General features: G+C 45.6%; 2 protein-coding genes across 2 annotated transcripts; one reads left to right on the top strand and one right to left on the bottom strand.

Moving 5' to 3' along the window:
- Positions 1-12,760: 12,760 nt before the first annotated feature.
- Positions 12,761-19,770, top strand: LOC131902048 (zinc-alpha-2-glycoprotein-like). The gene is made up of 4 exons (XM_059253096.1): positions 12,761-12,825; positions 14,995-15,275; positions 17,307-17,582; positions 19,240-19,770. Exons 1-4 carry the CDS (start codon positions 12,761-12,763, stop codon positions 19,560-19,562), a joined length of 945 nt encoding a protein of 314 aa, XP_059109079.1. The 3' UTR covers positions 19,563-19,770.
- A 2,975-nt stretch (positions 19,771-22,745) lies between these two features.
- On the bottom strand, positions 22,746-23,273 carry LOC131902047 (small ubiquitin-related modifier 2-like). Its single transcript, XM_059253095.1, has one exon. It carries the CDS (start codon positions 23,251-23,253, stop codon positions 22,924-22,926), a length of 330 nt encoding a protein of 109 aa, XP_059109078.1. The 5' UTR covers positions 23,254-23,273; the 3' UTR covers positions 22,746-22,923.
- Between the last annotated feature and the right edge of the window lie 609 nt (positions 23,274-23,882).

Raw genomic sequence — 23,882 nt, 5'->3', positions numbered from 1 at the left:
AGGTGAATTCAGAGCTATCACTAAGCAATCATGACTGCTTCCGCTCACAGACACCTCTCTAGAGCCCAGAATAATCTCAGCCAGAAAAGCTACTCTCTGCCGGTGAACTTACCAGTGCTTGCTGGGCAGCTCCAAACAGAAGCAGCGACCAGAGAGGAAAGAAGCCAAAAGGAATCCTCACACTGGAGCCCTCAGGGTCCAGGCTCTTGGGATGGCCCTGCCTCCTGCAGCTTCCCACTCCTTCGCCTTCTCTTGTTCATTCCCGGCAGGCTCCCCGCTCCAGCCTAAAAGAATTTCAATTTAATGACCCGGCCCTAGAGGCATGAGCCCTGGAGAATGACTCTGGTGTTCATGGTACGGGATGTATTCTCTAAGTGAATGGGGATGGGGATCTTTGAGGTCATCTGAAACAAGAGTGAAGGTTTATTATGTGCATTATATTGGTTAATTGTCTTGGGATGTTTGAGCTCACTGAGAAGCTGGCTCCGGAAGTGGAGCTGTCCTCTCCAGTCTCAGACCCAAGTGTGTTTGTCTCCCTGTCCTCCAAAGCCCTTTGTCTAGAGATGGGCTGCCTCCCAGACTCTGTGACAGGGAGGGAAGGGAACAACAGACAGCCAAAGAATAAAAGCATTATATCCTTGAGAACAACTAGATGGAAAACGAACTGCTGGGAAATACTGCAGAAGTTAACACCGTGTATCCCATAATACAAAACTACCTAGAATCGGAGGAGAGCTGAACGTTCAGACACGGGGAGCTCAGCCATTGGAGAGAAAGCAAAATGAAGAACTCCAAATGACTGCCTCGACTTCCCCAGTCAGTTTCTGCTGGATCTTGTGAGCACCCAATCTGATGATGCTACTTCTGTCTATTATTTATTCTTTCTTTTTTCTTTTTCTTTTATTTGTTTCTTTTTGAGATTTTTATTTTAATTGCAACATTTCTCCCTTCTCTTCTCCCTCCAAACCCTCCCACATGCCCCTCCCCATCTCCTTCAAATTCATGGCCTTTTTTCTTCATCAACTGCTATTGCATACACGTCTGTTTTTGTGTATACATATATATTGCTAAATATAACCTGTTGAGTCCACATAATTATGGACTAGTATTATGATTTTTAGGGCTGACCACAGTTTGGCACTGAACAATGGGAATGCTCTTCCCTGGGAATGACCACCTCTCTCAGCTTCACCCAGCTGCCTGTAGTTCTTTGTGTAGGGTTGTTCTTTTACTTAGAATCTTTGCCAGAGGGACACCTTGCTCTTCCCAGGAATCTCTCTGTGGGAAACCCCAGCTGACTGCCACCCCCCAGTCATTTCCTGCTGGGTGTTTGTAAGCCCCAATTTGATGGTGTTCATCTCTGTCACCCTATCACTTTCCATTTATTCTTTTACATTGTCTTTCTATGGGCTTAATAAACTCACTCACTCAAAACCCGAAAGTGTGTCCAAAGCACCCGAAGAGTAAGTTTACCCATATAAGAGTGTTCAAAAGTCTATGCATGGGGAGGTCGTAGGCCCTAGAAGGAAACCTACTGGTGACGTTTTGCTAACCAGACATGCTGTCAGTCTGTTTAATAATTGTTTATGTCTATGACATGGATCTGCACCAGGTCCTCCGCATATATATTACAGCTTTCAGCTTTGTATTCTTATGGGACTTCTGTGTGAGCTAATGGGTCTCAAATTCTTGTGCCTGCTCTCGGGGTGCTTTCCCTTCTGTTGGGTTGCCTTGTCCAGCTTCAGTGGGGTGAGTTTTGCTTCATCTTATTGTATTTTATTTTGTCATTTTGGTTGTTATCTCTTAGAAGCCTGTTCTTTTTTAATGAGACAGAAAGGGAGTGAATCAAAGGAGGGAGGTGGGGAGGAGCACAGGGAGGGAAACTATAATCAGGATGCATGGTATGAGAAAAGAATCTATTTTCTTTTTTGCTTGGCTGTTTGTTTTGTTTTGTTTTGTTTTGTTTTGTTTTGTTTCTTTGTTTTTTCAAGACAAGTTTTCTCTGTGTAGCCTGGCTGTCCTGGAACTCACTCTGTAGCCCAGGCTTGCTTCAAACTCACAGAGATCTGCCTGCCTCTGTCTCCCAAGTGCTGGGATTAAAGGCGTGCATCACTACTGCCTGGCAAGCATCTATTTTCAATAAAAGGAAAAAAAATAGTTGCTTATGTTTATACCCACAGAGTAGTGTTACCCTAGGTCAGAGAATTTTCTTTTTGCTGTGAAAGATGATTACATAGAGTCTCGTGACTATTCAAAGTGCCCAGAGAAGTGAGTTTTGAGTGCTCAGCCCTAAGTAGGCATCTATATTGTCTCCTCCAAACCCCAGGGAACTCCTCAGAAGAGGGGAAGAAAGATTGTAGGAGTCAGAGGATAGAGAGGAACACTAAGAAATGCTGTCTGCCGGACATGACATGGCAATCATGAACTCAGGGTTACCTGCTCAAGGCTTACACACACACACACACACACACACACACACACACACACACACACGAGAGAGAGAGAGAGAGAGAGAGAGAGAGAGAGGTGAAAAGTACCAAAGGGATTAACTAGGAAGAGGAAGGTAGAAGAAGGAGACGGGGAGGGCCAGATAATACAGAATAAATACAATCATAACTCAATGTGTGCAAGTATGCGATGGTCAAAAAAATTAGAAAGGGAGGCTGGAGACAAGGCTCAGGGTTGGTTAAGAGCACTGGCTGCGAGCCGGGCGGTGGTGGCACATGCCTTTAATCCCAGCACTCGGGAGGCAGAGCCAGGCGGATCTCTGTGAGTTCGAGGCCAGCCTGGGCTACAGAGTGAGCTCCAGGACAGGCACCAAAACTACACAGAGAAACCCTGTCTCGAAGAAGAAAGAGAGAAAAAAGAGCACTGACTGCTCTTGCTGCAGACCCAGGTTCAGTTCCCTACACCCATATGGCAGCTCACAACCATCCATATAACTCCAGTTCCAGGGGATCCAATGCCCTTTCAGACTGCCCCACACACTAGACATGCATGTGGTGCACATACATACATGCAGGCAAAACACTCACCCACATAAAATAAATAAATCTTAAAAAAAATTAAAGAGTGGTGTGTGTGTGTGTGTGTGTGTGTGTGTGTGTGTGTGTGTGTATGTGTGTGTACGCACATACCTTCCTCAGGTAGTTCTCATCCCAGAATTCATGTGACTTGTCAATGTCCTCTTGGCTAGAAGAAATATTGCAACTCTTAAAGCACCATGGGAATCCACTCCGTGTCCTCTCAGCAGCTCAGAAAGCCCCAGTGAGAGCTTTCTGCTCCACACCCATTCCTTCCTGCATCACTGCAGCCAGGGTCCCTGCAGAGATGCAGCTGAGAAAGGGGAAGAGCAACACTGGGCATGCAGAGAGGCTTAATCCTGAACTTCTTTTGTGGGGAAGAGAATAAACACATCTGGTTTTATGCCATTAAAATGTCTGCTTGGTTATTAGTAGTCTAGGGCAATTCTTAACCAACCTACCTCTACAAACTACAAATATTGGGGAGGTATGGACTCGAATGTTCATGGGTGCATAGATGCATGTGTGTGCTTGCATGTAGAGGTTAGAGGTCAACTTCAGCTGTCATTCCTCAGGAGTTATCCACCTTGTTTTTTGAGACAGGCTCTCTTTCTGGCCTGTAATTCACCACGTAGGCTAGCCTGGCTGGCCTACAAGCCCTAAGAATCTGCATATCTCTGTCTCCCCAATTCTGGGATCACAAATACACCCCACCATGTCCAGGGTATTTTTTTTTTTAATATTTATTTATTTTAGTCGGGCAGTGGTGGCACACATTTTTTTTTTTTTTTTTTTTTTTTTTTTTTTTTTTTTTGGTTTTTCGAGACAGGGTTTCTCTGTGTAGCTTTGCACCTCTCCTGGAACTTACTTGGTAGCCCAGGCTGGCCTCGAACTCACAGAGATCCGCCTGGCTCTGCCTCCCGAGTGCCGGGATTAAAGGCATGGGCCACCACCACCCGGCAGCACACGTCTTTAATCCCAGCACTCAGGAGGCAGAGGCAGATGGATCTCTCTGAGTTCAAGGCCAGCCTGGTCTACAGAGCAAGTTCTAGGACAGCTGGGCTACACAAAGAAACCCTGTCTTGAAATACCAAAAAAAATAAAAAATAATTCTATTTTTTAATTGAAAGAAATTCATAAAATATATCTTGATCACACATTTTTCCTCCCCCCAACTCCTCTCAGAGACTCCCTACCCACCCAACTCCATGCCCTTTCTCTCTCTTTATTTTTTTTTTATATACATTGGTGTTGGACCTGCATGTCTTTGTGAGAGAGTCGAATCCACTGGATCTTGAGTTATAGACACTTGTGAGATGCCATGTGGGTGCTGGGAATTGAACCTAGATCCTGTCTGGAAGAGCAACCAGTGCTCTTAACCGCTGAACCATCTCTCCAGCCTCTCCTTTCCCTCTCTTTAAAAAACAAACAAAAACAAAAAATAAAAACACACACAACACACATACAATAATAGTAATAATAATAGTAATAATAATAATAATGATAATAATCACGTAAACCAAAATTCACAAGCAAAAGACCAAGAGGACAAAAAAAAAATACCCAAACAAAACAATATGAGACAAAGTCTACAAAAATACCATTGAGTTCATTTTATGCTGGCCGTCTACTTCTGCGTATGGGGCCTGCTCTGAACTGGGGTTAACATGCTCAGTGAAACACCATTGAAGAAAACTAATTTTTCCTTTGCCAGTGAGTATCAGTTGCAGATAGTTAAGGGTTGGGAGCCCTTGTTCACTTTCCCCTCTCAGGGCTGGGACCCCAGCTGGCTTGAACCTGTGCAGGCTCCACACCCAGGTTGGGGGTGTTGCTCGTTTGTTTGTTTGTTTGTTTGTTTGATGTGAGTTCTGGAGCTCAAATCCTAGTACTCACGCTTGCAAGGCAAGCCTTCTACTGATTGAGCCCCCTTCCCAGGCCCTTTTTGTTTTGTTTGCTTGTTTGTCTTTGTACAGTTCTAGCCAAAAAAACTGATCCTCCTGCCTCCACCTCCCAAGTACTGGGATTACTCAAAAATATTTTTAAATCATAAATATTTTCCTAAATCTAGTGAGACTATATTGTAACATACATGCAAAATAAATAAGTAGATAGTCAATTTTTAATGCAAATTGGTCTGGTCCTTTGATGAACACTTGAGAACTATCTACCAATCATTAGCTTTAATTATGCTCCTCTTGCTAAGCCAGCCATTGAGAGACAGATGCCCTGAGAAGTAACGTGATTGCACTACATTCTCTCTATGGTACATGCATACATGTGCGTATATGTGAATGAGCAGCAGGTGTGTGAGCTTGGCATTGGCATTTCATGTCATTTTTTTATCTTCTGTCACTCACTCTTTTCTTTGAATGTCCACAGACTGAGAAGTGTAAATTGTAGTCTGATTTTGTGACTGTGTTCCTATTCATTTCTCCATCTCCTGTGGGTTTTTTTTTTCTATAATGAGATAATGTTAGTGAATTTGGTGTAGACATAAATCTTGATGACTGTAAATTGCACAACATTATGGAAGTAGAGAACTGACCACTGAAGGTTGTTCTCTGACCTCCACACGCATGCCACGGCACCTGTGTACCCACATACATACACACACAAAGATGAACGAATGAATGAATGAATGAATAGAAGAAAGCTCAAGTCAAATGCGTTCTTTCTCATGATCCCAGAATTTGGGAAGTAGAGGTAGGAGAAGATCAAAAACAGAAGGAGGAGGAGAAGGGGAAGGGAGAGGAGGGGAAAAGAGGGAAGGAGGGAAGGGAAAAGAAAGTACAAGGAAGGGAGAGAGGGAGAAAGGAAGGAGGGGGTCAGAGGAGCAGGCTGGCTAAGGTGTACTTACCAGCTACCTTCCTAAACAGTCACAAATATGACCTCATTTGACCCTCATTCCAAGCCTAGGAAGTGGACTTTAATACCACCCTTGGGTTATAGGAAACTAAGATATGAAGGGGTTAAAACTGACCTGGAGAGGTCACTGAAACAGCGACTGGAAGAGGCCAAATGGAAAGAAATGAAAGGTCAAGAATCCTATTTTCCCCATTTGCTAAACCACTTCTTAGGAAGGATCCACTGAGTCAAGTACACCTCACCTCTGCTCATGGTAAGCAAGCACTTGGAAACTAAGAGGGGTGACCCCGCCATTTGGGGTTACACAGATAGTCCAGCCAGAGAGTTAAAAATGTCTGCACTGGGGGTGGGAAGTGGGTAGATGACCAGGACCCAGCAATAAGAACATTTCTCAAGGGTGCAGGAATTTCCCCCTGATTCCTCAATGGCTCTATTTATAAATGCCCACAGCCCAGGTCAGTGTGGGTCTCAGGAGAGGAGGCTGCAGTTGGCCCCGAAGGCTGGAGGGAGAGATGTTCCGCCTATTTATTTCTAAGCTGCTGTCGAGACGTTAAAACACCAAGACAAACTTCTCTTTCATAATAACTTTCTTAGGCTCGGTGCCAGGAAGCTTTCACTGCACTGCTTTATGCCACCAACAATGTCCCTGCTGTCCCCTCTCTTCCCACCAGATGAGACCAGCCTCCACCTACAGCCAGATGTTAGTGATGTGTGCCAAGACCTGGAGTAGCTGGGTACTCAGGGAGCAGGCATCACCCAAGGGTAAGCAGTAGAAAGAAGCATACAGCCTAGAATGGTGATTCTCAACCCATGGGTCACGACCCCTTCAAGGTACACCATCCCTTTCACAGGAGTTGCCTAAGACTATAAAAACAACACAGATATTTACATTCCAGTTCATAGTAGTAGAAAACAAGATTACAGTTATGAAGTGGCAACAAAAATAATTGTATAGTTGCGGGGGGGGGGGGCATTGTAAGGAACTGTATTAAAGGGTCACAGCATTAGGAATGTTGAGAACTACTGGCCTAGAACCTCTATACACACACACACACACACACACACACACACACACACACACACACACACTAGAAGGAGGGATCTTTCCTCTCTCCGTCCCTTTCTTTTTCACACCAGGTCTTAGGAAGAGTGAGAGATACATGGAGGAAGAGGTGTTCAGGGCCAGTCAGCAAAAGCTAAGTGGCAGAACATGCAGAACTAGATACAACTTAACAAGCCTAGCCCTAGAAAACATTCTGGCTAGGCCTGGTCCTATCATCACACAGAAATCTGGAAATTATTAGATTAAACAAAATAGCCCAAATTCACAAAGACAAACATGGTGTGTTCTCTCCAATATTCGGATCTTTGTATGTGTGTATTTATGTGGATGCTAGTGCTGGTATAGTTCATGAAACTAGAAAGGAAACCACAAGAGTGGAAAAAGAAGTTTTGAGAAGAGAAGAGTGAGGTGAAATAACGCACGTGACCTGAAAGGGCAAAGGGAACCACTGGGCATGGGAGGGGTGAAGGAGTGGAGAGACAGAGTGGAGAGGGAGAAGGATCGACGGAAGCAAATTATGTGATAAAATGTCATAATGAACCATATTGCTTTATATGCTTATATCAAAAAATTAAGAAGCTAGGGAAATGCCTCCGTTGGTAAAGTGCTTGCCATGCAAGTTTGAGGACCTGAGTTCAGATCCCCCACCCCTCCACAAAAAGCTAAGCATGGCAGTGAACACCTATAGTCCCAGCACCAAGGAGGAAAACACAGGAGGATTCCTGGGGTTCACTCACCAGTCAGACTAGCCACGAAGTGGGGTCAGTGAGAGAGACCTTGTCTCAAAAAATAAGATGGAAAGGGACTGTTATCAACCTCTGACCTACAAATACACACACACACACACACACACACACACAACACACACACACACACACACACATACACACTAAGTAAGCAGGGCTGAGGCTGAGGAGATGGCTCAGAGGTTAAGAGTGTTTATTGTGTGAGCATGAGGACTTGAGTCTGAATCCCCAGCACCCACAGGAAAAACTAAGAGTGGTTATGCATTTTTGTCGCCTCAACACTGTCTGTAGCTTCAACACCCACTGGGTGGGTGGAGAGAAAAAGATCTGGGCCTGCTGACCTGGCTTCAGGTTCAGTGAGAAACCCTGTCTCAGGGAAATGTGGCAGGGAGTGATAAGGCAGGGCACCCAACAGCCTCCTCTGACCTCTGCACACATACACAGGCATGAGCACCTGCACATGTGTGCACCTACACAGCATACACACACACACACACACACACACACACACACACACACACACACTCCTGCCTCTACTTCCCCAACATGCACAACCATAGCCAGTTCTGTACAGTACAGATGTGGGAGACGGTACCCAGGGCCAAGCACTCTACCAACTGAGCCATATCCCCAGCTCCAGTAATTTTACAAATGTTTAAGGGGAAAAGCCATAATTTTTAAAGCCTGCCGGATTTCAAACTCTGCTGCAACTGGAGCCGGGGAGAACTGGGCTAGAAAGCAGTGAAGGGATGTCAGGTTCCTTCCCCGCCTCAGTTCCAACCGAATCCCTTGGAGGCTAAAAGGTGGGTTTAAGGGTGGATGCCGCAGGAATAGTAAAGTTTGTCTAATAAAGCCGCACCAGAGATCCAAGAGGAATCCAGGGTTCAGGCTCTGCTCTTCCCACACTGAGCAGAGCCCAGTGTGGAAGCCTTGGAACCCCAGGACCAAACACCTCTATGACACGTTTTTGGACAGACAACTGGGGATCCAGCAAAGCCTGGTGGTGTAGGCCTTTAACCCAGCTGCTGGTGCAGGGGGTCAGGGGGAGTGCAAGCTGGAGACTAGCCTGAGCTACATAAGCCTCAAAATAAAAAGGAGATGAGGAGGAAAAGGAAAAGAAGGTACAAGAGGAAGGTGGTGGGGAAGAGGAGGGGGGTGAAGGAGAAGTCAAAGAAGGAGAAGGAGAGAAGAGGGGAGGGAGGGGAAAGGGGAACGGAGGTGATAAAGAGGAGGAAGGGAGGGGAGGAGAAAGAGGTTAGGGATGTAACTCAGTGACAGAGGGCGCCTGCCTTGATTGTTCCATCTGAACGGCCGGGCTTGGAAAAGTTCTGCAATCATCTAAGGTTATTCTCCAAAATGTAAAGTCAGGAAGAATAAATCCAGACAAAAGTACGTCCCTGCACCACCCGCACGTCCCCATAGAGGCCTTTGCCTGCTGGCGGGTGCATCCTGAGAGCATCAGTTGAGGTAAATTACACCGCAGTGTTCTTGCTCTCGGGCCCTGAGAGTTGTCCAGGTCCCAGCCAGGATATGGCGCCACCTAGCGACCACTTGGAGCAGTTACAGTGGAATTTAATTTTGTGCTCCTTCCCTAGCGGTTATAGCAAGCCCACAGCCAAGGCCACACTGTCTTTAATTATTTCTGAAATTTCTCCCTTCGCTTAAATGTGCGGGGTTGGGGGGTTGGGTGGAGGAGGGGAGGCGCTGACCAACCCTAATCCCACCGTTCCATCACAGGTGAGTTGGTTGACTCAAGTCAAAGCTTTTTCCACCCTCAAGAACCCCAATGCCTGCAGAAGGTGAGCAATGGGGGCATAGGATCGTCCCCTAGTGTGGGTGCTTCTCAGGGTCCGGAATTACGAACCAGTAAATTAACCTGCTACTGTTTCCAGAACACCTCAGAGACAGGAGACAGGGTGAGAAAGAAAGACCTACAGACTGAGACATCTGCTGCAACACGTGCGTCTTTCTTGGCCAAAGTTCCCTTAGGCCCCTAAAGTTCTAACAATGTCTCTCTGAGGCCAGATGATCCCTGGAAAGATTTATGTTGTAGTCTAGAAATATCGGTCTTGGTGAGATCATGTGCTTGCAGACAGCAGTAAGGACACCGGCTCTTTTTGCAAAGGGAGTCAGCATCTTGTCCCCTGGGAAAACTCCACTTCAAACCGTTCTCTGAGAAATGACCTGGATGAAGAACAGACAGGGTCTTGCATTCATGTGTGGGTGTGAATGTGTGGGTGTGGTGTTATGAGTGTATACGCTCGTGTGTGCAGGTGTGATCACCCATGCAGGCATTTGTGGAAGCCTGAGGTCAACTTCAGACTGTCTCCCTCAGTCACTGCTCCACCTTATAGCCTGTTTTGTTGGGAGCAACAGGGTCTTACTGTGCAGCCCTGGCTGGCCTATCACTTGCTATGTAGGGTAGGCTGGCCTCAAACTCAGAGATCTGCCTGCCTCTACCTCCCAGTGCCAGCTTAAAGGTATGTGCCACCACGCCTGGCTCCTTGCTTGTTTTTAAGCCAAGGCCTGTCATTGAACCAGGAGCTGGCCAGCTAACCTGGCTGCTTACAAAGCCTCCAACAGCCCCTACCCACCCATTCCCATGGTGGTCCTGACTCTGACCCCTAGTGCTGGATCACAGGTGTGCACAGCCACACCCAACTTTATATGGGTGCTGGGAATCTGAACTCAGGTTCCCAAGTACTACCCACTGAGCCATCCCTCCAGCCCCAGGTGCTGCATTCTTGACACAGCCAGCAAAAACATTCAGGGAGCATATGACTACGGCAAACTGCCTCCTCCTCACATGTCCACTCTTGAGCTGGATGGATCCTTTATCTACATGGGTGGAAGAGGGGATGGCAAGTCGATTGCTCCCATTGATTGAAGCAGGGTTGCATCAGAATGCTACCAAAGCTTTGATGACTCTTTTCAGTGGTCCACAGTTAAGTTCTGCAGGGGACACACTCGCCAACACCAACCTCCAACTCTGTTCCCATGTATGAGGTGTGGTAGAAGGCTTCTGAGCTGAGATTTACAGAGGAGATCTCAGTGTGATCTCCAAGGAACAGGATGAAGCTTGCTCCTTGCTGACCCTGGAGAGCTGCGGGTGGCCCATTAGGTGACTAAGTCTAAGCAGTGTGGTTTGTTCTGCTTCTGAAGCGCCTTAGCCAAGGTTGGAGAGTGGGAAGGATGGGTTCTCTCCCAGCTTAGCTGCAGAGCGGGTGGGCATGTGGGCCCGGAAAGATGCATAAAAGCATAGACTGTCATCTGGGGAGACAGCTGCCACTAAAGTGCTTGCTATGTAGATATTAGGACCCAAATTCAAGCAAGCAGCACATATGTGTAATCCCAGGACTGGGGAGGCTGAGACAGGGGGATACCTGGGCTTGCTGGCTAGCCAGTCAAGACAAACCTGTGAGGTTCAGGTTCAGTGAGAGATCCTGTCTCAATATAAAGTGGGGAGTAACTGAGGCAGACACAAGACATCAGCTCTGGCCCCCACACAAATGCATATGCACATGCACAACACACACACACACACACACACACACACACACACACACACACACACACACAGAGCATGCAGTCCCCAGCAGCCCACACGTGGTAACCCAGACATCCTCCTGAAATAAACAGCCATGCAGGCAAGCTGGTGAAAGCAAACAGTAAAGGAACAACACTTGCAACATCCATAAAGGTCAATAGCCAAAAAAAAGCAAGTTTCACGGTGCGTGTGGTATCCATTGGTGGGGAGGAAATAGTGTTTGCTTGTCTTCAGCCCCAGCCCTGGATTCCAGAAGAAATCCTGACTCGTGCTTAAAGGATAACTAAGGCACGCAGCACCAAAGTTTGCTTTATTGGTCATGGATAAGGAAAAAGAAAATTTCTCAAAAGGAAAAAATAAATAAATAAATGGTGGAGGCCACTGCTGCCAAGACCACCCTGAAAAAAAAAAAAAAAAAAAAAAAAAAAAAACCACCCTGAAAAGAGCTGCAGGTGTGAGGCTTTTAAAGGGATTTGTCTTAGACAGGAGGGTGGCAAGGTAGTTAGGAATTCCAGGATAGTTAGGAATTCCCTCCCTCCCTTCCTCCGTCCCCTGTGGCAGCGTTCCCGCTGGCTGCACCGGGCCTGGCTCCAGAGAGCAGCACCTAGCCCTAATCCGTCTTTTGTTTAGCAGACACCTTTTGTTTCCCTCTCTGTGAATCTTGTCTCTGTGTAAACAAGGGTACAAAGGATATTTGGTGGCTTTCTCGCCTTCATAGCAAAGCTAGTGGGAGACTATATTGTTCAACCATGTGACTTACAAAAATTAGTGGTCTTTAAAGTCAACGAAGGGGCTGGGATGTAGTTCAGTTGGCAGAGTGTTTGCCTAGCATGCGCAAAGGTTCCATCCCCAGCACCACATAAAGCAAGTGTAGTGTCTCATGCCTGTAATCCCAGGGCTTGGGATGTAGAAGCATTAGAATCATTGTCAACCACGTAGGAAGTTGAAGGTCAGCTCAGGATACGTGAGATCCTGTCTAGATCAGTCAGTCAATGAAGTCTACTTGAAGCAAGGGAACCTGGAGGGTGTGTTTAGGTTTTCCCTTGAATTCACGAGATGTAATCTTCCAGAGTACATCTTGCCCACACTTTGGACATATTCAGAACTTTTGTAGAAGGAAGAATTCATTCTTACAACATGGTCTTAGCAACACCCAAATCCTCCTGCTGACACCAGGGTAGGGGATGTCACCGTATACTGTAAGAATGGCACACCTTCAAGCTATCTACCACCTGCTGTACACTCCTCCACCCCACTGCCGTTCTTTCATCTGAGGGACACAGAAGGTCTCTGTCCTTAGGCTGGCTTTCTCAGCTCTCAGCAGCCCCTGTGTGTGAAGCCTGTGAGCACACCTCTGCCCAGCCGGTTTGTGTGTCTGTCTTCAACGCTGTCTGAGGAGGAATTCCTCTAAGCTCTCTCATTGGCTGTGGAATCACCTCCCCTGGGCAGGATGCCAGGCCTCACGGAAAGAGCCATGTTCGCTGTGTAGACTTTCCTCCCGGGCACTATAGTAGCAATGGTGCCTGTCCTGCTGTCCCTGCCTCTCCTTCTGGGTCCTGCAGTCCTTCAGGAGACTGATGAGTGGGCAAAACAGAGGAAGACTGGGGGAGAAATAAGGGGAAGGCAGAGAACAGAATGCTGGGCCATAAGAAGGATCCCTCGTGCACCTGGGATTCCCATATGTGCAGTGGTAAACCAGTTTTAAACCAGTTTGCAAAGTTACCAGTTAACCTAGATCACCCTTGTAGAAGCATTCTGGAAGTCACTGGACTTGTGTTAAATGAGACCTTAAGGAACATGAATCTGAGGGCTAGCGGTGTAGCTCAGTCCATAGGGTGCCTGCTGTGTATGCATGAAGCCTGGGGTTCACTATCCCAGCACCACACAAGCCATGTGTCTCATTCCTGTCATCCCACCACATGGGAGCTGGAAGCAGGAGGATCAGGGCTGGGGGGTGGTTCAGTATGATCTTGAGGACTCAAGTTCAGATCCCTAGGACCCACGGAAATCCAGATGTGGTCACATCTGTCTACAATCTCAGCTTTCCTATGGCAAGACAGGAGGCAGGGCAGAAGAATCCCCCAGAAGCCCATAGGCCAGCTAACATGGCTTGCGCAGCAACAAACAAGGTGGAAGGCAGGATTGACATCCAAGCGTGTCCTCTGACCCACCTGCACTCTGTGACATACCCATGAGCACACCCACCCACATAGACACACAAAAGACTTTTTTTTTCACATGGGAAAAGTATACCCAGAGAGGCAAAGTGACCTGCCCAGAGTCACACAGTGGAACTGAATACGGACCTCATGAATTTCCTCTACTTTCTCTCTTGCCCCTCTTCTAAGATCCCAGGGGAAAAATACAGAGTCAGGCTAGAAGAGAGGAAACCAGGACCTTCCTCCGCAGTGAGATGAGGCAGCGGGGAACCAGTGAGATCCACAGTCAGTTCCAGGACAGGGAATGAGGCTGTTTGCTGCACACAAAATTTTGGATGAAGATTTCAAACTGCACCAGTTTAAAAACTTAGTGCATTCCCAGAACGTTACATAGTTATTTATGTCTGTTTTATAATAAGGCACTGTCTTTAGAATGTTAAGTATGTTCTAAAGGGGCTGTAAAGAGGGCTCAGCGCTTATGAGCACTTGTTGCTCTTGCAGAGGACCTGTGGTTTAGTTCCCAGAATCCACTTGGTAGTTTATAACTGCCTGTAACGCTAGCCCCAAGAGATCTGACACCCTTTTCTGGCCTCTTTGCATATTGCACACATGTACAGTATATATAATTTTTTAAATAAAGATTTTTTAATGTTAAGTATATTCTATACCAAAAATATGAATTAGTAAGGGGCCTCTAGAGAACAGAACTAATGGGATAGATATACAGGTAGATAGATGGATGGATGGATGGATGCATGGATGCATGGGTGCATGGATGGATGCAAAGATATAAACAGGGATAGGTAGATAGATGATGGCTGAATGAATAGATAGACAGGAAGATATAGACAGGTAATGGGTAGATGGATGAATATATGATAGATAGATAGATAGATAGATAGATAGATAGATAGATAGATAGTAGATAGATGATAGGTAGATAGACTGACAGGTAGAGGCAGATCCCTAGAGTTCATTTATGGCCCAACCTGCCTGAACTGATGAACTCCAGGTCCAGTGAGAAACCCCATCTCAAAAAAATAAGATGTCAGACCAGAGACATGGCTCAGAAGTAGTAGTACTTACCACCAAGCCAGATAACTAAATTTGATCCCTAGGACCCACATGATAGAGAGAACCAACTCCTACAAGCTGTCCTCTGACTGCTATACACACAGTGGCATATGCATGCTTATGCACACACAGTCACACACACACACACACACACACACAAATAGACACAATTTTTAAAAAAGATGGAAAGCTATAAAGGAAGACATCCCAACTTGACCTCTGACCTCTACATCATGCACATGTGCTCACACCCACAAGAACACATACATATCACACACACACACACACACACACACACACACACACACACACACAGAAATAATTTTACATGCAAACTAGAGGATACAGTGTAGAGACAACACACAGAACAGTTTCTGACATGGCATCCCCAGGAGAAACAGCGCCCCTTCACATGAGTGAACCTCCCACAGTGTGAGGCGGCAGTAAAAGCAGAGGAAGAAGCTCCATGGCCGGGTCCTCCCCAGTGGGTCTCCTGGGCATGAACCCCACCCCTCAGAATCTTCCCCTCTTCCGCAGGGCCTTATTCTCTGATCTTCCTCTACACCGGCTTGTCCAGGCCCAGCAAAGGCATCCCCAGGTTTCAAGCCACCGCGTTTCTCAATGACCAGGCCTTCTTCCACTATGACAGCAACAGCAGGAAGGCGGAGCCCGTGGGGCCTTGGAGCCAGGTAGAAGGAATGGAGGACTGGGAGAAGGAGAGCCAGCTTCAGAGGGCCAGGGAGGAGATCTTCCTCGTGACCCTGAAAGACATCATGGACTATTACAAGGACAGTGCAGGTCAGTGAGATATTACAGACCAATGAGGTGGAGTGCTTTACCTGAGCAGCCCCATGAATATGACTGGAAAAGATTCCCCAGGCTGGAACTAGTCACACACACACACACACACACACACACACACACACACACACACACAGGAGGAGCAGTAAGCACAGATAGCCATGCACAGGTTCACCCACAACACCTCCCATCCTCCGTACTCACATTGACCTCCTCCTTCCCCATGGCTTCTTTTATTTTCACTCCAGACCTCAGCCCCTAAAAGAAGTGGTATCAGAGTCACTTCTTACCCAGGGACACTGACCTTTCAACTCCATGTTCCTGCCCACTTGAGAAAGTATCAGATTCAACACTATCCAGGTGGAGAACAATAGAGGAACATCCCAGCACTCTGTGGGCTCTGAGTGTGCATGCACACTTACATGCACTTACACCAAACACACACACACACACACACACACACACACACACACACACACACACACACCACAATTATCTAATTATTAAGAAAGAAGGTAACAGTAACTTACATTTACTGAGTACTTGCTCTGTGCTAGCCTCAGGTATGATCACATTTAATGCTCAAAATAACATCTTCAAAGATTATTATTACTGTTGTCATTTCAAAGATTTTTTTAAGTGTTTCACTTAAGCTTAATTATATTTCATAGTTCACTTAACAAGGTAGGTGGGTGGACCAGGGGAAGATCTGGAATTTAAACCCAGACAGCTTAAGAGCTTTTTTTGAGCCTGTGCCAACAGCACCACTCAGGACTGGGTAAACATCCGCTGTTGTAATCAGACTGACCTGTGCTAGGCAGGTCACTTTGTGTTCATAGGCAAGGGGATTAAGGCTTTAGAGGTTTGGAGTAAACACCAGGAATGGTGGCTTATCAGTAATCTCAGCATCCAGAAAGCAAAGACAGGTAGATTGCCATGAGTTTGTGGCAGCCCAGGCTACGTAATGAGATCCAAGCCAGCCTGGGTTACAAAGTGAGACCTTGTCCCAAAAATAAACAAACAATAAATAAGATACTAACCACTGAAAAGAGGGAAGTGATCCAATTATGTAAAGAGTAATGATTTAAATGCAAAATAGAAAGTGGCATGTAGAAATTCCTATAATCTATAAGAAACCACAAATAATTCCTATTTAACGTGGAAATGCAGTTCAGTGTGACTATGTTTAATTCTGAAGAATTCACCATCCACTAAAACACATAAGTTTGTTAGATGAGACGATGAAAAAGACTTGAAATCTGAGTGCTTGCCTAGCACACCAGAGGTCCTGGGTTCAATCCCCAGCACCACATAAAACTGGGTATGGTGTCACACACCTGTAAACCCAGCACTAGTGAAATGAAGACAAGAGGGTCAGGAGTTCAAAGTCACCCAGAGTATCTGACACTGTTAGAAAGAAATAGACTTGGAATCTGTCCATAATCATGAAATTCTCCAAGTATAAAGAATGCATTTCCTCTGAGAGAGGCCTGAAACACCCAGCCAAATACAGTTTCTTCCTCTGCTGTGTGCCTGGCTAGTAACCTGTAAATGGACATTTCTCTCCCACCTGCCAATTCCCAAATAACCACTCAGAGGGTTATACTAATTACAGAATGCTTGGCCATTAGCTCAGGCTTATTATTAACTAGCTCTTTTTACATTTGAATTAACCCATTTCTATTCATTTATGTATTGCCATATGGTCTGTGGCATTACTGGTCCTCTGGCATCTTGTTTCTTGGGTGGTTCACTGGCATCTCTCTTGCTCCATCCTTCTCCATCCCCTCCTTAGTTTGTTTTTTCTGCCTAACCTTATCCTGCCTGGCTACTGGCCAAACAGATTCTTTATTAACCAATGAGAGTAATACATATTCACAGCGTACAGAAGGATCATCCCACAGCAGTAACCTGTTTGCCAAGATAAAGAATTGAGTGTTTAGATTCCCAAGCATGTAGGAATGAAAGTTGCTCAGCTGGAGTTGGCACCCATCTGACTGAATCCCTGTGGGGTCGGGGAGGCTTCAGGGTCTCACACCTTCCAGGGAATGTTCGGTTGTGAGCTATTGAATAACAGAAGCAATGGAGCATTCTGGAGGTATGCCTACGATGGACAGGATTTCATCGAATTCAACAAAGAAATCCCAGCCTGGATCCCCTTAGTCCCAGCAGCTGAGAACACCAAGCTGAAGTGGGAGGCAGAAAAAGTCTACACACAGCAAGCCAAGGCATACCTAGAGGAGGAGTGCCCCACAATGCTGAAGAGGTACCTGAACTACAGCAGATCTCATCTGGACCAAAAAGGTATGCACTGCTTTTATGATCTGCTCCAAGTACTAAACTGAAAACCAAGGTGATCTCAGGCTCAGGGGACCATGGCAGGTTGTCCCATCAATCCCTATTAGTCCCTTACTCCCTCAGCTTTCATCTACTAGGATTCGTTCCTTCTGAAGACATGATGTGAGAGCCAAAACGAATGTTCATCAAAAAAGTGGAAAGAACTAGGGGTTACAGCTCAGTTTTAGAGCACCTGCTTAGACTCCCCCAATGAGAGGCTGGGATGTGACTCAGTGGTAGAGCACCTGCCTAGAATCCCCCAGTGAGGGGCTGGGGTATGGCTCAGTGGTAGAGTACCTGCTTAGAATCCCCCAGTGAGGGGCTGGGGTGTGGCTCAGTGGTAGAGCACCTACCTAGCATGTACAAGAGTCTGGATTCAATCTTAAATACATACACACACACACACACACACACATACACACACACATACACACACACACACACACACACACAAGTCAGGAACAAAACTGGCTTAATTGCAAGGTTCCCTAAATAATCCTTGCTTTGCAGCACATGCTGTAATCCCAGCACTCAGAAGGTTAAGGGTAGAGAGCATTGCCATGAGTTCAGGGCCTGCCTCCATGACAAGTACCAGGAGAGCTATACCCTGTCTCTGAAAGGGGTGGGAGAGATGGAGAAAGAAAGAACTGGGATTCAGCTTCAGTTGGCACTCAAATTCCACATTTCAGATTCCAAACTCCATAGCAGTTCCTCGATACAGTGATGCCTCTCATCTTGTTTGTAGTGAGGAGGTAGGTGTGTTAAACGTCTGGCTAGGAAGGAAGAACAAACAGGAGCAGAATCAAGTGCCACACACTGAAACATCACTGGAGAAAAGGGGAAATGACTATTTAGAATATGAAACAGCTTAATGGACAGAGATGTGGACAGAAGGAAGGAGCTGGGCTGAGATGGGGGTGGGGCTATAAAGCACACTTAAGACACTCAGAATCTGGGCATGGTAGTACACATGCCAGTAATCCTAGCACTTGGGGCAGGAATAACACAAGTTCAGGACCAGCCTGGGCTACGCACATAGTGAGGTCCTGTCTCTATGTTTTGTTCTCTCCGTGTGTGTATGATGTATTATATATGTATGTATGCATAAATGTATGTATGAGGGTGCATGTGTGGAGATTGGAAGAGAGCCTCAGCTGTTGGTCCCCACCTTCTACCTTGTTTGAGACACCAGGCTAGCCTGCCAACCAGCTTCCAGGTATTTTCCTGTCTCTGTTACCCATCACCATATATGAGCTCTGGGGACAGAGACATGCATGACTGCATCCAACTTTTACATGTGTTCTGGAGATCCAAGCTCAGATCATCATGTTTATGCAGCCAGCCCTTTACCCACTGAGCTATCTCCCCAACCCTGTCTCAACTGACGTCGGTTGCCAGCTGAAGTCAATACACCACAACATGAGGCAGGGAGTGAGAAAGTAGCTGTGGACATATTACATAACCCATCAGGGAAGGCTTGGGGGAAGCCTCAGACCTTCCTGAGCTTCACAAAGGTCTCTTGGTGGAGTCAGATTAAATGGTCATCCAGGGAGTTAGGAATGAAAGCATGGAAGGAAAAAGTCCACCTTAAAACTCTCAACATCCACACTTGATCCCTCCACAGATCCTCCCACTGTGACAATCACCAGCCGTGCAGCCCCAGGAAGAAAAAGGACATTCAAATGCCTGGCCTATGACTTCTACCCACAAGGAATAAGTCTGCACTGGAACCGGGCCGGCAAAATGCTGGCATCCAAATCAGGAGGTGTTTTTCCCAATGGAAATGGCACCTACCTGTCCTGGGTGGAGGTGGAAGTCCCTCCTCAGGACAGAGACCCCTACTTCTGCCACATAGAACATAGTGGACTGTCCCAGTCACTCTCGGTGCAGTGGGATGATACAAAGAAAGCAAAAGCCGAAAGCAACCCAGCAACTCAGCCTCAGTAAGTTACTCTCTCTGTGTGACATGAGAGAGTTGAGCTTCAGAAGTCAATGTCACCCACAAGGTCTTCCATGGGCAGCTGTGCGACAGATAACTAGAATCCAAGGAACAGGAGTGGGGACAGAAGACTTGAACACCAAGCACTGAGTACACACTCAATGTCAAATCACCTGGCCTTGTAAAACTCCTCACCGATTAATCTGTAAGCCCTCACAACCCCTCATGCCTAGTACGGCATAGAAAGGCATTTTAACCTTGGAGATGCTATAAAAGTGTGAGTTGATTTTACCATGTGTCCTGTATAGTTGTTTTGTTTTTTGTTTTTGTTTTTTTAAAACTCTTTGGGGACCCACCACCCAGCTCCCAAATAAATACATGGAGACTTATTCTTACTTATGAATGCCTGATCTTAGCTTGGTTTGTTTCTAGCCAGCTTTTCTAACTTAATGTGTTTCTCTTCTACATTTTGCCTCTGGGCTTTTTACTTTTCTTTATTCTATACTGAATCATGAATATAATTAATCTTATCAATAAAAACCTGAGACGAGAGCAGGAGAGAAGCCACAGTCGTTTCCTTCCTCTTCCGTTCCTCCAGTCCAAAAGGGCCATTATCCTGTCTCTGCCCCGCCTTTTCACTTCCTGTTCCTCTCTGTGCAGACCTCCAGACCTCTATGGTTAACTAGTAGCTAGCTCCAGCCTCTGACTGTCCAAGCAAGCTTTATTTGTCAGAACACAAAGTATCACATAACAGTATGTCTTTCTTCCCTTCTTACTCCATGGCTGGTGGTGTGGCAGGGTGCCGGGCATCCTCCTCTCCTTCTCCTTTTCTTGCCCCTCCCTATTCTCCTTCTTCTTTTCTAACCGAGATTTCTCCTTCTATTTATTCTCTATGCCTAGCAGCCCCACATATCCCTCTCCCGCCTAGGCATATCCCTCTGTTGGCCATTCAGTGCTTTATTAGACCAATCAGGTGTTTTAGTCAGACAGAGTAACACAGCTTTACAAAGTTAAACAAATGCAACATAAAAGAATGCAACATCTCTTGGCATCATTAAACAAATATTCCATATACAAATGTAACACATCTTAAGCTAATATTCCACAATAGTCCTGCCCCCAAACATTTGTTCTCATATTCACTCAAAGATGTCTTGGCTTTATTTCTGTTGTTGTGAAAGGATAACCTGACAAAAACTATTTTAAGAGAGAAAAGGGCTGTCTGGCTTATCCTTCCAGGTCTCTGTTGTATGATGCTATTCCTGGGGAGACGTGAGCAAACATTTACTAACCCCAGTTAGGGAACCAACTACAGATCGAAGAAATGTCCCACCTGGTGAACCAATTAGTTGAGATTATTTACACGAATATGAGTAAGGGATTACTTACAGGAGCAGAAATAACTCAAAGACAGTTTCATTACCAAAGTCCACTGAAGCACGGGTGATAGCATATGAAAACTGGAAACCTTGAGCCCACTACACAACCTGCAGGCAGCTCAATAGTTTGGAGATTGTCCTTTGCAGTTAGCTCAGCTAGTCTGAGCCTCTCCCAGGCAACAAGGCTGGTCTATGCTTCTTCCAGAAAACTCATCTTGTCTGTGACTGTCTCGTGGTAGTCTTTATTACTCATGTAGGCTTGGAGAGGGCGGGGCCTAGTAAATCTAATCAGTTTCAGTGACTTCCTGAAGCTAGTGAATCCCCTGAAGAATGAAATATTTCACATTCCCTTAGCCCATCCTGTTCCTTCACCTCCCTTTTAACATTCTATGTCTTAACAAGCTTTCCTCCAAGATGAAAGTATGTAATCTTGAAAGAAATTACTAAACAGCAGTTGTAGTCCATCACTGTGGAGAAGCCAATGCAGGAACTTGAAGTAACTAGTCACATCCACAGTCAAGAGCAGAGAGAAAAATGAATTCATGCATGCCTACAACTGCTTAGTACCATCTCTACATACAGTCCAGGATCTCCTGCCTAGGGAATGGTGCCACCCACAGTGGGTAGAGAACTTCTCACCTCAATTAACATAGTCAAGATAATCTGAACAGATATACTCATAGGCCAATCCAATATGGGCAGTCCCTCATTGAGACTTTTTCTGGGTGACTCTAGGTTGTGTCAAATTGGCAATTAAAATTAATCATAAGGGCTGTCAAGGTGGCTCAGCAGGTAAAGGTATTTGCTGCCAAGCTTATGACCTGAGTTCAATCTCTAGGACCTACATGGCAGAAGGAGAAAACCAACTCCTGGGGCTGGAGAAATAGCTCAATGGTTAAGAGCACTGACTGCTCTTCTGGAGGACCTGGGTTTAATTCCCAACACCCATATAGCAGCTCACAACTGTCTGTAACTCCAGGTCCAGGGAACTCAACACCCTCACACAGACATACAAGCAGGCAAAATACCAATGCACATAAAATAAAAATAAATTATTTTTTAAAAAAAGAAAACCAACTCCTGCAACCTGCACATACATATTCTTTCTCTCTCCCTCCTTCCCTCCCTCCCTCCATGCTCTCTCTTGTGCTACCTCTCAATTTTAATCTCTTTAAATTTTTAAAAGAACTTTTTTAGATTTATTCATTTTTATTTTTATTTTATTTTGCATACATACTTATGCTGCCTGTATCTTTGTCTGAGCACCATGTGCATCCCTGGTGCCCACAGAGGTCAAGAGAAGGAATTGGATCTCATGAAACTAGAGTTATAGATGGTTGTGAATCACTCTGTCGGTGCTGGGAACTGAACTCAGGACCTCTCCGAGGGCAACAAGTGCTCTTTTTTTTTTTTTTAAACGAGAAGTTTATTAAAACAACAAGACCCTTGACTTGAAGGGAAAACTAGGATCATTTGTTCAAGAGTAATTTACCCCTACTTAAAGAGAGATTGCCCTACATCTAACAAAAAAGTTATAAAATTGTCCTTGGTTTTACAATGATAAATGAAAAACATTAAAATTCTCCAATCAAACAAGGTATGCAAGGATTTTGTTGTTGGGTTCTTTTGTTAAAACATTGAGAGCAAAATAACTTACTGGAATATAAAGGTAAGAGCTGGATGAGCATGCCACTGATGGAGAGAGGGGGATATTTTCACAGAACCAGTACTTTCCCCCAGACCATCTCCATCTGATGTCAATCAAAACAGAACATTGGCCATTTAGTTTAAAAAAGAAAAAAGCTCAAATGCTTGTGCACGTACACCAGTTACTTTATGTACAATAAAGAAATGGGGACAGGGAAATGAAAGAATAGAGAAAACTACACTGCAGTAGTCAGGATGTGGTGGAACCAAATTGCAGCTTTCTAATTGGGAATGTATTCTTGGTCTATAACAAAATTCTGGAGTAAAGTACCAGGTTCACTTTTTAGTAGACATCTCCTGTCTGCTGCTGGAACACATCAATCGTATCTTCATCCTCCACGTCCAACTGTGCAGGTGTATCTGTTTCATTGATTGGTTGCCCATCAAACCAGAATCTGATCTGCCTCATTGACAAACCCTGTCGTTCACAATAGGCTTTCATTAGTTTACTAAGTGGTGTATGCCTCTTAATCTTAAACTTAGTATGTTCGTTGTTCTCAGTCTTGACTCCTTCCTTGGGTTTCTCGTCCGCCATGGCGAGCGCTGGAGTCTCCTCATCTGCCGCGTCACAAAAGAGGCACCGGTCGGCACTGCAGCAAGTGCTCTTAACCATATCTCCAGTCCCCTAAAGAGATTTACTAAGGAAAAGAAAAAAAAAAACAAAACACCACTACAACTATGTTTTAAAAACCTTTGAGCATCGTTTACCTTGGGGTATCACATGACCTGGATCCTGGGCATCATTCAGGCAACCACTGCTGGTAGCCACAGATATAGCCATAGCCCTGATAACTGTGGCAGTCAAAAAATCTGCACACTCGAGGCAAGCAGATCTCTATGAGTTTGGGGACAGATTGGTCTACACAGTGAGTTCCAGGCCAGCCAAGGCTACATAGTAAGACCCTCCCTCAAAAAAGAAAAGAAAAGGAATCTACATAAATAGACTTAGAGGCTGGACCCCCTTGCAGCCAAGAAAGGCTAGATTCATTCTTAAGGTGCCTCTCAGTCTTCTTTTCACGGATCCGGGTGAAGCCACACACCGGTGCCACCGACACACCGCGACAACATTTTATTATTTAAAATTATTTTAAATTTAAATATAATTTATCATATTCTCCCCATCCCCCAAGTCCTTCCAGATCCTTTACCCCTCCTTACCCACCCAACTTCGAGTTCTTTCACAAAAAAACAAACAAAACCCTATAAAACAAAGCCCCCCAAACGAAGAAAATAAAATAAAAC

Source organism: Peromyscus eremicus, unplaced genomic scaffold, assembly GCF_949786415.1.
Source record: "Peromyscus eremicus unplaced genomic scaffold, PerEre_H2_v1 PerEre#2#unplaced_1518, whole genome shotgun sequence".
NCBI lineage: Eukaryota > Metazoa > Chordata > Mammalia > Rodentia > Cricetidae > Peromyscus > Peromyscus eremicus.
Note: the sequence above shows the minus strand (reverse complement) of the source record. Positions and strands in the feature narration are given on the sequence as shown.

Bases quoted from the DNA above. Each gene is read 5' to 3' on its own strand.
- LOC131902047 (XM_059253095.1), bottom strand. From the start codon at position 23,253: ATGGTTAAGAGCACTTGCTGCAGTGCCGACCGGTGCCTCTTTTGTGAC.
- LOC131902048 (XM_059253096.1), top strand. From the start codon at position 12,761: ATGGTGCCTGTCCTGCTGTCCCTGCCTCTCCTTCTGGGTCCTGCAGTC. The intron at 15,276-17,306 runs GTCAGTGAGATA...GGGAGGCTTCAG, and splicing joins CTATTACAAGGACAGTGCAG to GGTCTCACACCTTCCAGGGA. The intron at 17,583-19,239 runs GTATGCACTGCT...ATCCCTCCACAG, and splicing joins ATCTCATCTGGACCAAAAAG to ATCCTCCCACTGTGACAATC.